General features: G+C 43.7%; 1 protein-coding gene, 1 long non-coding RNA gene and 2 pseudogenes across 4 annotated transcripts in view; 2 read left to right on the top strand and 2 right to left on the bottom strand.

Moving 5' to 3' along the window:
* LOC110510476 overlaps positions 1 to 12,377 on the bottom strand; it is a 46,454-nt gene extending 34,077 nt beyond the window's left edge. The window contains exon 1 of the long non-coding RNA XR_005039211.1: positions 12,330 to 12,377. This is a non-coding gene — a long non-coding RNA (uncharacterized LOC110510476). The remainder of the gene's footprint in view (positions 1 to 12,329) is intronic.
* LOC118944227 lies at positions 1,802 to 1,910 on the top strand (annotated as a pseudogene).
* Positions 3,250 to 3,430, bottom strand: LOC118944192 (annotated as a pseudogene).
* Positions 12,378 to 12,747: 370 nt separating the features above from the next.
* Positions 12,748 to 15,732, top strand: LOC110510475 (putative protein TPRXL). Of its 3 annotated transcripts, XM_036960550.1 has the most exons (4): positions 12,751 to 13,337; positions 14,093 to 15,053; positions 15,288 to 15,423; positions 15,643 to 15,732. In XM_036960550.1, the coding sequence occupies exons 1-4, from the start codon at positions 13,067 to 13,069 to the stop codon at positions 15,691 to 15,693; spliced, it is 1,419 nt and encodes a 472-aa protein (XP_036816445.1). In that variant the 5' UTR covers positions 12,751 to 13,066; the 3' UTR covers positions 15,694 to 15,732. The 3 variants fall into 3 exon arrangements, with proteins under 3 accessions (XP_036816438.1, XP_036816445.1, XP_036816453.1); XM_036960543.1 differs by lacking the exon at positions 15,643 to 15,732 and having other exon boundaries at positions 12,748 to 13,337; positions 15,288 to 15,604; XM_036960558.1 differs by lacking the exon at positions 15,288 to 15,423 and having other exon boundaries at positions 12,752 to 13,337; positions 15,643 to 15,691.
* The last annotated feature ends 85 nt before the right edge of the window (positions 15,733 to 15,817 follow it).

Raw genomic sequence — 15,817 nt, 5'->3', positions numbered from 1 at the left:
TACAATCACATGCGTCTGAAACTTCACACGAGATACAACTAAGATGATAAAAATCAAGAGGATGTAGGCTGCTTCTCCATTCAATTAGAATTCTAAAAGTTATTAGTAAGACGATTGAGATTCAATATCTCGCAGATAAAAGCACAGTTTTGCAGGCCACAGCCTGTCTGAAAGCTATTATCCACTTCTATGTTTGGATGTTCAGGGAATACAAGAGGAATTATACTTAAAAGGTTGATTTAAATTGGTAGATAAGTGATTGGGTATTGTTGGGCTCCCGAGTAGCGCAGCGGCCTAAGGCTAGAGGCGTCACTCCAAACCCTGGTTCGATTCCAGGCTGTATCACAACCGGCCGTGATTAGGAGTCCCATACTGCGGCGCACAATTGGCCCAGTGTCGTCCGGGTTTTGCCCGGTCGGTAGGCTGTCATTGTAAATAAGAATTAGTTCTTAACTGACTTGCCTAGTTAAATAAATGAGTCGAGAGGAGGAAACAAAAGAAGAGGATGAAGAGGTTGGACGAAGATGAGGAAGAGGAGGAGGTGTGGTGAGCTTTAGTGGTAATACTGGAGAAAGGCCTGATGAGGTTATTCTAGTCCTATACCTCCATCGTGAGTTAGGAGGAGGAAGAGGAGGTGTGGTGAGCTTTAGTGGTAATACTGGAGAAAGGCCTGATGAGGTTATTCTAGTCCTATACCTCCATCGTGAGTTAGGAGGAGGAAGAGGAGGAGGTGTGGTGAGCTTTAGTGTTAATACTGGAGAAAGGCCTGTCCCAGTCTCCTCTCTATATGTACCACTAATGTAAATGTAAATATCAAAACAGATACCAAACATTAAGAAACTATAAGGAAGAGAAGAGTAACTGCAATGAAATAAACCAGAGACCTGTGGAAAGAAGCCCCCTGATCTCCTCGTGTCTGCCAGCAGGGGAGGACACCACGCCTCAGCTCAGGACACCACGCCTCAGCTCAGGACACCACGCCTCAGCTCAGGACACCACGCCTCAGCTCAGGACACCACGCCTCAGCTCAGGACACCACGCCTCAGCTCAGGACACCACTCCTCAGCTCAGGACACCACGCCTCAGCTCAGGACACCACGCCTCAGCTCAGGACACCACGCCTCAGCTCAGGACACCACGCCTCAGCTCAGGACACCACGCCTCAGCTCAGGACACAACACCTCAGCTCCTGCTGTAACGGGTGGACCGAAGGCCGATTCCACCAAGCTCTGGCTCACCCTCACGTGTCTGAAGGACGCACTGCGGTCCTCTGACAACTTGTTGGTAGGGAAACGCATGGAGACCACCCATCAGACAGTGGCCTTGATAGCTACGGAAGCCCTGAGGTGGTATGGACAAAATAGAGCCTCAAACCCAGACAAGGTATCACCCACAACATCTAAGGTCCCGGCCTGACAGTGCTGCAGCGCCTAGGGGAGGGATCTCTTCTGGGCCCTGAAGGATGGGGCGGAGTTGATTCGGAAGAGCAGGAGGAGGCAAGTTTGATAAGGACTCACCTCGTTCCTGCACAAAGGAGAGACCTCTTTTTTAATAAAGGGACTTTTAAACCGTTTACATGTCTTTAAAAGGTATACTCTTGTTTGAATTATAATGTGCACATTTGAAATGGCTTTTACAGATTGGACATGTTTAAAAGTACTTCTTTCTTAGGGTGTTTTAATAACATGTACTTTTAACATATAATGTTTCAATGCAGTTTTTTATGCATATTATGTCGTTTTAAAGCGTACAAATGATTATGTTAAAAGTATGAGCTATTTTAAGAAACCCTGCGACAATAACCATTTTTCCAAAATAAAATAAATCTGTTCTTATCAGTTTAATATCTGATATGTCCTCTATCTGGGGACAATATATGAAATGGATTTTTCCACGGTCAAGTAGGTTATACATAACTGTGCCATTATTCAGAATTCTGATTGTGTGCCGTCATGATTCGCTTGTATGACATTTGGAGCCCCAAGCTACAGGCTTCCGTAGGGCTAAACCTGCCGAGCTGAAAACATGCGATTTAGAAGGGTTCGATTATACGCCCAGGCTTTTATTTTACAATTAGTATCAGCAACGATCTGGAGCCGTCTGTCAGTAATACCCACATACATTTATTTTAGCGATCATTTTGGACATGTAGCCTATTGTAATCATTATGGAACTTATGTAGCAGGTTAAACCTGGAGCCTGGCGCACGGTTCACGACGACTGGACTGTTGTCATACAGTTTCACGATTAGTGAGAATGAAAGTAGATTTGTAGGATTATAGTTCAACCACTATTGGACACTTTTTCTCCACATACCAATATTTCATGGATGGAACTTGAATTATGACAACTTTCAGTATGAAACAAAACAGTGCATGTTTTATTCATCGATATACAGTATTTCGTGAGTAGATAGATGCTCTCCAACCCAATAGGCCTATTGGTATTTTATGTGCATGATATGAAGTTTGCTGTAGTGACCGACTAAGCCTAATTTTAAAAGTGTGCCTCAACAGAGCCATGTTTGCTAAAGTGTATTATGCGAAGCACACATTTAGTTAGGCAGCCAGGACCGTAGGACGCATTGTCGGTCTAGCTCTCACTGCAGTCCAGTGCCATGGACATCTTTGAAGTTTGGCCTCTAGTAATTTAGGAGGGCAACTTTATAAAGGCCTCCCTACAATGACCTTATCATGCAAGGCTCTACAGACAGATTTAAAAAATAGATAGACTATTTTTATTTCATACATTATTTGTGTTGATGATGTACTATGTAATGAAGTCGAGTGGTTCAACATTAAAATGCATTTTGATTGAACACATAGCTTGAACAAGGCGACGGTCGGTGGAAGTCTGGCGCCACCAAGTGGACAATTATTTTACCTGAGATATTTTGTAAAATATCAAATGTTATGTCAATATTGTTATCTGCAAATGGTTTCCCACACCCCTATTTGATAGATTTTTATTCCAGTTTAGCAGTAAATCTGGTTTTAACTCAATAAGGATTTGTCTCGTTTCGTTGGTGCAAGTAAGAACAGGTGTTTTCTGGAAGTTTTGTTGCATTTCCTTTGAAAACAGCTCATCTGTATGTTTGTACATCATTTTATACACATACAAACGGCATAAAAGCGTCAGGGCCGAGTGGCTTCACCACTTTCTAGGCATCATTGACAGACTTGCTCAAACGTAATGATTCTAATAAAACTAACATCCGGTTAACTTCGTCCAATTTATATTTACAACGGCAGGGGGTGCACCGTTCCTGGAGGTACTGCAATACCAGGTCGATGCGTGGAGTGGACGGAGCAAGCCCCTATTCCATCTCCCTATTCCAAAAATCAATTTAATATATGGTCCCCAGATAGGGGACGTATCAGATATTAAACTGATAAGAACAGATTTTTTTTTTTTTTTTTGGAAAAATAATTTTTATTTTCATTTCACATTCAAATACAAATTCAGTGCATAACGTTGTACATAACATGGATACTTACAAACAGTATCAAAAAGTACCGTAACAATATAAGAATATCAAAACTCCTTAAAAAAAGTGCTGTTCTGTAGAACCTGAGCAGTATTATTGGCCTATATTCAACATTAACATGCCTCTACCAATCTCCAAAAACAACACAAACAATTCTATAAATAAAAATATATACATATGGCAAAATGCACTCTGGATAAAACTGTGTATATCAAATATCTACAAAGGCTTAGATTACATTTCAATTGTATCTATGTAAAACAATTATATATTGGTTATAAACACATTTACAATGACGGGTAAATCCCTTTCCATCTCTGTTTTACTGATGCAATGCCCCCCTTATCTATTTCAAATTGTATTCTTTTCCAAACTTCCTGTTTTATAAATTGAACCAATCCCGTCGGTGACCACTTGAGGGTGTCATTAACTGCACCACATCTGGCCTCCCAAAGTTTGGTCTTGATAAGGGACACCAGAGTCACTAATGCTAATAATTGCACCCTTTCCACATTTTTTATTTCAAGTTTGGCAACCCCTTCATAATCAATGTTTTTTAAAATCTCAAAAAATTGTTTACTTTTCCCCCAAACTGATTGAGCAAAAGAACATTCCCATAAAACATGTGGAATTGTTTCAATTGCGAAACAATTGTCCCTGGGACAGAATTTATTTAGGGTCAAATTATGATCGTATAAAGTTGAACGGACCGGAAGACGTCTGTGTAAAACAAGCCAATTAAAATCTTTCAGTCTGTTGTCTAACCCTTTTAATTGTGTCCGTAGCCAGGTGGAAGGCGATATTGGTAATCCGTCTCTAGGACGACAATTTTCTATTAATTTGGCGTATAGCAATCTGTGGTTGATTACATTTTCCTTTACTTTGCAGACAGGGGTTTTCCTTGCCCATTCCACTATTTTCTTAAAATGTAACGGGATAATTTCAGCTTTTGGCTTACTATTATCCCACTTCACCATGAACCTTAACGGTACAGACAGCCAGAATTTTATTAAAATGTGACATTTGTGTACAGAAGACGACAAAAGACTACAAATGTTTGAGTAGAACAACGCATCTAGCTTGAGAGGAATATGAGGGAAATCCCTTCCACCAGCCTCTATAGGCTGGTACATCCGATCTCTACGGATGTACTCATATCCCCCCCAAAAGAAATTAAACAGTACCCGTATAAAAGTTTTTCTTAGCGACACCGGCATGGGAAACACATATGCAAGGTGAAGTAATGAAGGCAGAATGTCCGCCTTCAGCACTAACACCTTCCCACTAAAAGATAGTCGCCTGACTTTCCACAGTCCCAATCTTTTATTAATCGATAATAGTTTTTCTTTCCAATTAAACATGTCATCTTTAATTTCATTTCCGAAAGATATGCCGAGCACAACCATTGGTCCTGTGCACACAGTCAAACCACATAACTGGTCCGTTCTCCTTTTCCACTGTCCCAAATATTTTATTTCTGTTTTATTCTTGTTTATCTTCGACCCAGACGCAACAGAGAATTCATCAATGACTTTGATAGACTCTTTCAAGCTCAGGTCGTCTTGTAAATATAAAACTGTGTCGTCCGCATATTGCGATATTTTTAGCATTTCCCCTCCAGGTAAAATGATGCCTTTGATGTTATAATTTTTCCTAATTGCGCATGCGAAAGGTTCAATATATAAAACATACAATAGAGCAGATAGAGGGTCACCCTGTCTGACACCTCGTAATTGCTTGATAATATTTCCAATATTCCCATTAATATTTACCCTGCTACCCACATTACTATACAGAATGTTTACCCATTTCATAAAATTATTTCCAAACCCAAATTTCCCCATAATTCTAAACAAAAACTCATGGTTTACCATGTCAAAGGCTTTTTCCTGGTCCAAATTCACAGTAATAGCTTGCAGGTGCCTTTCCTCTAAATAGGCTTGAACGTCTCTGTGCAATTGTAAGTTCCAGGTTAATCTTCTCCCCACCACACCACATGTTTGGTCTAAACCAACAACATATGCCATGGCAGAAGATAGGCGATTAGTTACGGCTTTGCTTAATAATTTATAGTCAACACACAACATTGTTAACGGTCTCCAATTTGCTAATGTCTTGGGGTCTCCCTTTTTATACAGTAGTGAGATTACCCCCTCACACATCGAACCTCCCATTTGCTCTAAACCAAATATACCTCTAAACACTTCCAACAGATGACATCCAATTATATCCCAAAAAACAATGTAAAACTCTTTAGAGAGCCCATCCACTCCTGGTACTTTGTTATCTTTCATGCTCTTCAGTGCCATATAAATTTCATCTAATTTCAATTCCCCTTCTAATTGGTCTCTAATATCCAAAGGTATTTGCACATCCACGCATTTTAAAAATTTAGTTCCTTTCTCATAATCAATTGTTTGTTTTTGAAATAGCTGAGAAAAGTGGTGTGTAGCGACACCAAGCATGCCATCTCTATCCTCAACCATCTCCCCATCTTGGTCCAATAAAGCCGAAATAGTCCTCCTCTTTCCCAGTGATTTAATTTGCTTGAAAAAATATGCCGAGCACTTCTCATCATTTTCCCATTTATCTTGCTGACTTTTAAAAATGAAGTCTCGAGCTTTCTTTTCAAATAATGTGTGTTGCTTTTTCAGCAGGATACCCAATTTGTCTTTATCTAACCCACCACCATTTACATTTCCTTGGATGTGAAGATCTTTTAGTTCATTCTGCAATTTATAAAATTCTGTGTGGTTATTACGTACTTTGTCTTTGCAAAAATTCTGAATAAAACTCTTGATTCTTAATTTTGTGCTCTCCCACCACTCTATGACAGTGGAATAAAAAGGTTTCATAGCTACACAGCCCTGGAAAAAAGACCTGAATCTTGTCCCAAAAGTTTTGTCATGTAAAATGCCGTTATTAATTTTCCAATACCCTTTTCCAAATTCAATTGTTTTTAATTCTACTGTCACAGACAGGCAACTGTGGTCCGAATAAAAAACCGGTGTAACGCACGCGGAGGACACACGGAGTTCACGCGGAACAAACAGATAATCTATTCGGCTCCTCGAGCCCCTGCTGTTTCCCCAAGTGAAACCGGGATCATCCGCATGCGCCATTCTATAAGAATCAACCAAATTATATTTACCTATAAGACTTTTTACAAGATGCCCGCCTAGATTACCTCGGTCATATGACACATTAAAATCTCCCCCCATAAACACCTGTCTGTTTGTCATAAAAATAGCGTCTAGGTCGTTAAGCATTTCCCTCCTTTCCTTGGGTGCCGATGGTGCATATACATTAATAAATCTAAAACATTTACCCTTCCAATCGATATCTACTATTAAAACCCTCCCGTGTACTGCCGAAAAACTTCCTACTATTTTTAAATCCCTATTCCCACATAGAACACCAACCCCTGTAGAATGCACCCCTCCGACACTCCACCTCGACTCTCCCTGAACCCATTCCCGCGTAAACCTCTCCACGTCATTTTGATCTTTTAAATGTACTTCTTGTAAAAAACACACAGAGAAGCGAATGGAGGACAAATGGGAAAAAACAGTCGCCCTTTTAACTGGGTTCCTAAACCCTCTAACATTGATGCTAGCTAGGTTAATAAAAGACGACATGAGGTAAAGAGGGAAAAAGACAACTATCTAATTATGACATTATTTTCCAAACTCACTTTAAGTACATTAACTCATTTGGCGGCCGGTCTGGGAAACGATGGTCTCCAGTCGGAGGACTGTCCACCAAGATAGGGGTCGGGAAAACACTGTCCTCCTCCTCATGCTCCCCCTCCATCTGCGTGGGTGCTGGAACCCCACTGGGTGCCAGACCGCTGCTCACGATGGAGGCCGCGCCTGACGGGGTTAGCAGAGACTCCTCTGCGCTGCCCAGGTTTCCCTCGCTTTTCTCCTCAGACTTCCCGCTTTCGAAACAACTGAAGCGATTCCCCCCCAAAGCGGACTTCTCCGTCGCCTCCATGCGGATGAGTGGGGAAACAGGGCTCATCTGCTTCCTTTTCACCGCGCACTTTCTCCTCTCTCTCACCGTTGTCCAGCTCTCGGTAGCCGCGGGCGCAGTGGGCTCTCCCTTCTCCTCCTCCACTTGCTTATTCCAACTTCTGTCCGCTTCTCCTCTCTCCTCGTGAGATGATGATGGCGTCTCACTCCCGCTCTCCTCTGACTCTCGCAGTTCTCTCTCCATCACTATCTCATCCACAACCTCCTCAATAGCGCGTAGTTCCATGCCTTCTCCCTCATCTGGTCTTTTCCCGCCTTCCGCTCTTTTCCCGCTCACCGCTCTGGCGTAAGAGGGGACTGCCTTCGGGCAGTGACGGAACAGGTGGTCCTCTGAGTTACACAGACTGCAGCGCTTTGGCACGGTGCAATCCCTCATTGTGTGTCCAATAATTCCACAGTTTCTGCACCTTGTCTGTGTGCAGGCATCCGCGAGGTGCCCGTACGTGCTACACTTCCTGCAGAAACGAGGCTGTCCAGCATACATGAGGTAGCCCCTGTCAGCACCGATGGAAAACGAAGCAGGAGGATGGCGGTATCCATCATGGCCGCTCTCGTCTTCCTTTGCACAGGATACAGGGTGTAAACGGTACAGTGAAATGATTACTTGCAAGCTCTCCTAAACAAAAATATCCATAAATAGCTAAGTAATAAAGTTGTTAAAAAAATTAAATGGTTGATTGGAAATATATACACAATAACAATATACAGTATGAACTCTGAAATGTGTGTAAGTTATGTACTGGTATCTTTACCTGTATGAGTGGCAGTCCATGTTATCTGATGTACAGTGGGGAGAACAAGTATTTGATACACTGCCGATTTTGCAGGTTTTGCTACTTACAAAGCATGTAGAGGTCTGTAATTTTTATCATAGGTACACTTCAACTGTGAAAGACGGAATCTAAAATCTAAAAATCCAGAAATTCACATTGTATGATTTTTAAGTAATTAATTTGCATTTTATTGCATGACATAAGTATTTGATCACCTACCAACCAGTAAGAATTCTGGCTCTCACAGACCTGTTAGTTTTCCTTTAAGAAGCCCTCCTGTTCTCCACTCATTACCTGTATTAACTGCACCTGTTTGAACTCACTACCTGTATAAAAGACACCTGTCCACACACTCAATCAAACAGACTCTAACCTCTCCACAATGGCCAAGACCAGAGAGCTGTGTAAGGACATCAGGGTTAAATTGTAGACCAGCACAAGGCTGGGATGGGCTACAGGACAATAGGCGAGCAGCTTGGTGAGAAGGCAACAACTGTTGGCGCAATTATTAGAAAATGGAAGAAGTTCAAGATGACGGTCAATCACCCTCGGTCTGGGGCTCCATGCAAGATCTCACCTCGTGGGGCATCAATGATCATGAGGAAGGTGAGGGATCAGCCCAGAACTACACGGCAGGACCTAGTCAATGACCTGAAGTGAGCTGGGACCACAGTCTCAAAGAAAACCATTAGTAACACACTACGCCGTCATAGATTAAAATCCTGCAGCGCACGCAAGGTCCCCCTGCTCAAACCAGCGCATGTCCAGGCCCATCTGAAGTTTGCCAATGACCATCTGGATGATCCAGAGCAGGAATGGGAGAAGGTCATGTGGTCTGATGAGACAAAAATAGAGCCTTTTGGTCTAAACTCCACTCGCTGTGTTTGAAGGAAGAAGAAGGATGAGTACAACCCCAAGAACACCCTCCCAACCATGAAGCATGGAGGTGGAAACAACATTCTTTGGGGATGCTTTTCTGCAAAGGGGACAGGACGACTGCACCGTATTGAGGGGAGGATGGATGGGGCCATGTATCGCGAGATCTTGGCCAACAACCTCCTTCCCTCAGTAAGAGCATTGAAGATGGGTCGTGGCTGTGTCTTCCAGCATGACAACGACCCGAAACACATAGCCAGGGCAACTAAGGAGCGGCTCCGTAAGAAGCATCTCAAGGTCCTGGAGTGGCCTAGCCAGTCTCCAGACCTGAACCCAATAGAAAATCTTTGGAGGGAGCTGAAAGTCCGTATTGCCCCGCGACAGCCCCGAAACCTGAAGGATCTGGAGAAGGTCTGTATGGAGGAGTGGGCCAAAATCCCTGCTGCAGTGTGTGCAAACCTGGTCAAGAACTACAGGAAACGTATGATCTCTGTAATTGCAAACAAAGGCTTCTGTACCAAATATTAAGTTCTGCTTTTCTGATGTATCAAATACTTATGTCATGCAATAAAATGCAAATTACTTACTTCAAAATCATACAATGTGATATTCTGAATTTTTAAGATTCCGTTTCTCACAGTTGAAGTGTACTTATGATAAAAATTAGACCTCTACATGCTTTTTTTTTTACACTAGAAGCTGTCAATCTCTATTTAAATATTTCTGTAAAGCCAATATTGAAAGACATTTCAATTTGCGTGATGTTTTGTTGTCTCTACCTTCTTGTCCTTTGTGCTGTTGTCATTTGCCCAATGTTGGCACCCTGTTTTGTGCTGCTACCATGTTGTTCTGCTACCATGTTGTGCTGCCATGTTGTGTTGCAACCATGTTGTGTTGCAACCATGTTGTGTTGCTACCATGTTGTGTTGCCATATTGTGCTGCTGTCATGTTGTGTTGTCATGTGTTTCTGCCATGTTGTGTTGGCATGTTGTGCTGCTACCATGCTGTGTTGTCATGTGTTTCTGCCATATTGTGCTGCTGCCATGTTGTGTTGTCATGTGTTTCTGCCATGATGTGCTGCTACCATGCTGTATTGTCATGTGTTCCTGTCATGCTATGTTGTTATCTTTGGTCTCTCTTTATGTTGTGTTGTCTCTCTTGTCATGATGTGTGTTTTGTCCTAGATTTATATTTATCCCAGCCCCCGTCCCCACAGGAGGCCTTTTAACCTTCTGGTAGGCCGTCATTGTAAATAAGAATTTGTTCTTAACTGACTTGCCGAGTTAAATAAAGGTGAAATAAAAGTTAAACAGAGAGGAATTGGAAGAGGTCCATTCCAGGGACTCATCAACTTTTTATCGTGTAGAAAGAGTTACTCCTTTGCTTACGGCCATACTAGCCTGAAACCGCCCGACCTGGGCTGCTAAGCAGGGTTGGGCTTGTTTAGTACTTGGCCGGCTGACTGCCTGGGAATACCAGGTTCTGTTCCTTGTTTTATATTTAGAACATTCACATTGTAATGAAACAGGCAGGGAGCAGGTCTCGAACCCTCGACCTTCTAGCCCGAAGTCCAGCGCGCTATCGACTGTGACGCAAAAGCAATGCTCGGGAGGCAGAGTCCGATATCCTCGCTTATAAACCCAGGGTCGTTACAATGTTCTGTCAGATCCAATTTGTAAGAGGTAGTGTGGTTGAAACCCTCTGCCATTATAACACTTTATTAATGCTCCCTGACTTAACATGCCAGTATGGGACTCACCTATGAGTTAGTCTGGCTAACACAAAGTCCTGTCGTTGTTGTTGAGAGAACCAACCAATGTGTCGGCTCCAATTCTGAGCAAATGATGCCTTTTTTACTAAAGGCCTCCTGTCCAGACCAGTGTGTCACAGCTCTAAAATAACGTGTCTTAAAACATGGAAGGCGGTCGGGAGGAGGCAAGATCAGGTCAAATCAAATTTATTTATATAGCCCTTCGTACATCAGCTGATATCTCAAAGTGCTGTACAGAAACCCAGCCTAAAACTCCAAACAGCAAGCAATGCAGGTGTAGAAGCACGTGGCTAGGAAAAACTCCCTAGAAAGGCCAAAACCTAGGAAGAAACCTAGAGAGGAACCAGGCTATGTGGGGTGGCCAGTCCTCTTCTGGCTGTGCCGGGTGGAGATTATAACATAACATGGCCAAGATGTTCAAATGTTCATAAATGACCAGCATGGTCGAATAATAATAAGGCAGAACAGTTTAAACTGGAGCAGCAGCACGGTCAGGTGGACTGGGGACAGCAAGGAGTCATCATGTCAGGTATTCCTGGGGCATGGTCCTAGGGCTCAGGTCCTCCGAGAGAGAGAAAGAAAGAGAGAATTAGAGAGAGCATATGTGGGATGGCCAGTCCTCTTTTGGCTGTGCCGGGTGGAGATTATAACAGAACATGGCCAAGATGTTCAAATGTTCATAAATGACCAGCATGGTCGAATAATAATAAGGCAGAACAGTTGAAACTGGAGCAGCAGCACGGCCAGGTGGACTGGGGACAGCAAGGAGTCATCATGTCAGGTAGTCCTGGGGCATGGTCCTAGGGCTCAGGTCCTCCGAGAGAGAGAGAGAAAGAAAGAAAGAGAGAAGGAGAGAATTAGAGAACGCACACTTAGATTCACACAGGACACCGAATAGGACAGGATAAGTACTCCAGATATAACAAACTGACCCTAGCCCCCCGACACATAAACTACTGCAGCATAAATACTGGAGGCTGAGACAGGATGGTGGGTGGGTGGGTCCATTCTAGCCAATAAGAGGGCAACAATAGACACAATTCTGCATATAAATTGTTTTAGAAAAAAAAAAAAGTGTCCGTGATGTCATGTGTCCTACTTTTATATATCAGTACACTCAGAAACACCTAAGCACGAGTGGGACTGGGGAGGAGATTAACATTTAGTTTTTCCCCCCCTCAAATAATAAGAGCTTGATGATGAATTTATTATTTTAAGTCAGCTGTGTAGCGCTGGGGGCAAAAAAACTAAACGTTCAACCCTTGGGATCCCCAGGACCCAGTTTGGAAAAAGGCCGCTATTGGACAGACACTTCAAAACGTGGCCTGCTATAGGACAGACACTTCAAAACGTGGCCTGCTATTGGACAGACACTTCAAAACGCGACCTGCTATAGGACAGACACTTCAAAACGCGACCTGCTATAGGACAGACACTTCAAAACGTGGCCTGCTATAGGACTGACACTTCAAAACGTGGCCTGCTATTGGACAGACACTTCAAAACGCGACCTGCTATAGGACTGACACTTCAAAACGCGACCTATCTGTTTCTACACGTACTACTGCACGTCTGAGCTCCAGAAGCCCAGGCCACTTTGGAGAATTTAAACTATGAATGAAACACAGAACACGTATTGGAATTGTTTAGTAAACCAGATGAAGAAATAATTGAAAGGTTAGAGTAGACCTATGTTCAGAGATTAACTTCCACAATCTATGTTTACAAGCCATTCAAAATGTATTTCATGTGACGTTAAAATGGTGAGAGGCCAGTATGATTTTAACCCCTTGGGTACCTCACAATCACAGCCATCCTGAAACTGCCGGGTAGGGCAACAGGTACGCATGCTTTTTCCTCGTGTGTATGTTTTCTTCAAATGATGACACTAGTGCAGACCTCTGCGTAGTTTGATCTGTCGACCTAACGAGCTACATGTATTTGGGTCAGAGGAGACATTGTTTTCCTGTACCTTTAAGAGTGGGGCGCAGTGTGCAGGACTACACTGGGGACGTAATTCAAACACTTGGCTCCTCCTAATTTTACGGTTTCGTTTCCTGGAGGTCGAGCCTGTCGTGTTGTTGACAAAAAAAACGTAACAAATATCGTTTTTTACTGGGCAAAATGGGTCAGTCGTTGCCGACCCCGGACTGCGAGCCCTCGGTGTGTCCTTTGTGCCACGGTATATGTCGGAATCCGACTGCGCTGAGATGCAAACATATTTTCTGCTACTGCTGTATACAGGAGTTATGGAGTGGTTCGCCCACCGGTCCATACTACTGCCCCGAGTGCAAGGAGGAGTACAAGACATTACCGGTGGGGTTCAAGAGAGACACTACCGCAAGTCCGTGGCGACATGAAGCGCCTGCACATACACGCACCAGCTCAGCGACAGGTAACTTCCCGAATTCACCAGACACTTCTGCCCATGCGCAATTAGGCTGGGGACAACGAGACAGGGGTTTATTCATTACGCCGATTCTGTTACAAAACGTTTTGTAACACAAACCGTTTATTTCAAACGGAAAACCTTTTGCAACGAAAACGAGAATTTAATATTGGACCAATTCTGATAGGTCCCTCCACGCTTCATTCCGTTTGCTCTGTTTGGTTCATAAACGGTCAACGGTTTCCCGTTCCAAGACGTAATAAATACACCCCAGGTTCGCTGACTAGTCATGGGAACGAACATTTCCAAAGTTAGGCTACTGCTGGGGAAGATGTACCTGTGTAATGGTACTAGGCCTACAGTTTAAAACAATAACACATCGTTAACACATTGTTTTAATATGGTGATGATGACTTGGCTATGATAGAAACATTAACAACAATATTACGCTATATTGACTGACGCACACGAGTAACGACACAGGTCAAAGTCTACTGAAGTCCATTGACTTGCCTTAAAATCAATCGACCTTATTCTATCTTAAAATAATATGATATTTATGATATTTCCCATCATTTTGTATTTCTGCATCATTGGGAAGGGCTTGTAAAGCAAGCATTTCGCTTAAAGTCTACACCTGTTGTATTCTGTGCTGTGACAAATACAATTAGATTTAGCTAGGTTTGTGTCCTTTTGATGTAACCTAAGTAGGCCTAATCACTACTAATTTATTTGTGTTATGTATGTTGTGTTGGGTATAGAAGGCAGAGCCAATGAAGAGGATGTCATTGAGATCAATTCGGCGGGCTGGACCCTTGGGAAGAGAGCCTCCATCTCTCAATCCAAGCGTCTGTTAGGGAAGAGACCAGCCAGTTCTCCTGTCCCAGGAGGCCATCTTCACGACAACAAGAGACAAGCCACTGGCAGCTCCTCTTCCTCCCACTCCAGGGGAAGGTCTGGTGACCGTAAGAGACCCGCCACTTCCTCTTCCTCCTCTTCAGCCAATCAGAACACATCGTCTGACGTCGAGTTGTCCAGTGAGGAGGAGGTGCCAGCAGCACCATTCTCCTTAGCAACCAAACCGTCTAGTACTGCGTCCGTCGCCGTCAGAGGTCCGGACCTGACACGTGATAGGTCTAGGTCCCCTAGGAGAGACCCACCCATTGAGCTGGACGAACCCCCTGCTGCAACAGAACCTCTTACAAGAGAACCACTGAATGACCCTAGAAAATCACCTGAAGCAGCAGCAGGTCACATGACCAACACATCGCCAAGAAGAATCACCGCCGTTGAGCTGGACCCACCTCTACCCCCTGCAAGAGATCCGTACACACCCGCCAAGAATCCTGCTGAAACGACCATAACAACCCATTTACGTTTAGTCACCCCTACGAAGGAGAAGCCTGTTGAAGCTGAGCGGGAGCCTCTTCCAGAGATCTCCAACAGATCTGGTCCAATCGGCACCTCCACCTCTCCTACCCGCGCTGCCAACAACCTGTCCCCTGGACGTACCAACCTGTCCCCCAGCCTGGCTCGTCAAACCTCTAGGGAGACCTTCCTACCCTGCCACTATTGCCCCAGCCAGGGCTCTCTCCCTGCGGTGAAGACCTGCCTGGTGTGTGGAGCCTCCATGTGCTCCGACCACCTCCGGCCTCACCTGGAGTCCCCTGTCTTCCAGAGCCACACCCTGGTACCCCCTGTGGAGGACACCTCACCCTGGAGGTAAAGTTTCACTCTTATTTTGGGGAGAATCTCAATTGAATTTCCTTTTCTGAGCTGCACAAAGTGAAATTCCTAACAACTTTGGACGGTATTTTCAGTAAAGTATTGAATTCCTGTAAATACTTTGTGTTTCAACGTTTAATTTAAAGTTGACGATTGTTTTATTTAATTTATTATATGACAAATCATTAAACAACTGGCAGCAAGCTGAAGTATAACTTACATTGTCATCAGGTGCCCGGAACACCAGGAGATGAACCGAATCTACTGCCGTCAGTGTAGTGTGCGTGTCTGTACCGTGTGTACCGTGATCGGGTCGCACCGGGACCACGCTTGCGTCAGCATCAGAGAGGCCGAGAGGGAGCTGAGGGTGAGAAACAGAGGAGTGTTTACCAAACACACATACCAACACACCACAAAAATACCTGATCACATCCCAGTTGTATGAGCCATAGTATTAATGTTGTCTAAGGATCGTTAGTGGTGAATAAACATATCACACGCGTTATAGTATAAATACGTGTTCCAGAGAGCTAAAGCATGTTTTCTATTGACGGCAGGATGACGGCACTGTGTTTTTGTCTTGCAGGGGAACCTGAAACAGGAGATGAAGAAGATGCAGGGAGCGGAACAGTCTTGAAATCAGCAGAGTTACTGAGATGACAGAGAAGAAACAGAGATTCCAGGTAAGAAGGACAGGACCTCAGTTGGACCAGGTATTTTTTTTTTTTAGGTCTGACCTGACGCAAAAGCCTAATAATGTA

This window comes from Oncorhynchus mykiss, chromosome 2 (genome assembly GCF_013265735.2).
Source record: "Oncorhynchus mykiss isolate Arlee chromosome 2, USDA_OmykA_1.1, whole genome shotgun sequence".
In the NCBI taxonomy this organism is placed as follows: Eukaryota; Metazoa; Chordata; class Actinopteri; order Salmoniformes; family Salmonidae; genus Oncorhynchus; species Oncorhynchus mykiss.
Note: the sequence above shows the minus strand (reverse complement) of the source record. Positions and strands in the feature narration are given on the sequence as shown.

Excerpts from the sequence above, each read along its gene's own strand:
- LOC110510475 (XM_036960543.1), top strand. The coding sequence starts at position 13,067 with ATGGGTCAGTCGTTGCCGACCCCGGACTGCGAGCCCTCGGTGTGTCCT. Across the intron at positions 13,338-14,092 it reads ACGCACCAGCTCAGCGACAG|AAGGCAGAGCCAATGAAGAG; the intron begins GTAACTTCCCGA and ends TGTTGGGTATAG. Across the intron at positions 15,054-15,287 it reads GAGGACACCTCACCCTGGAG|GTGCCCGGAACACCAGGAGA; the intron begins GTAAAGTTTCAC and ends CATTGTCATCAG.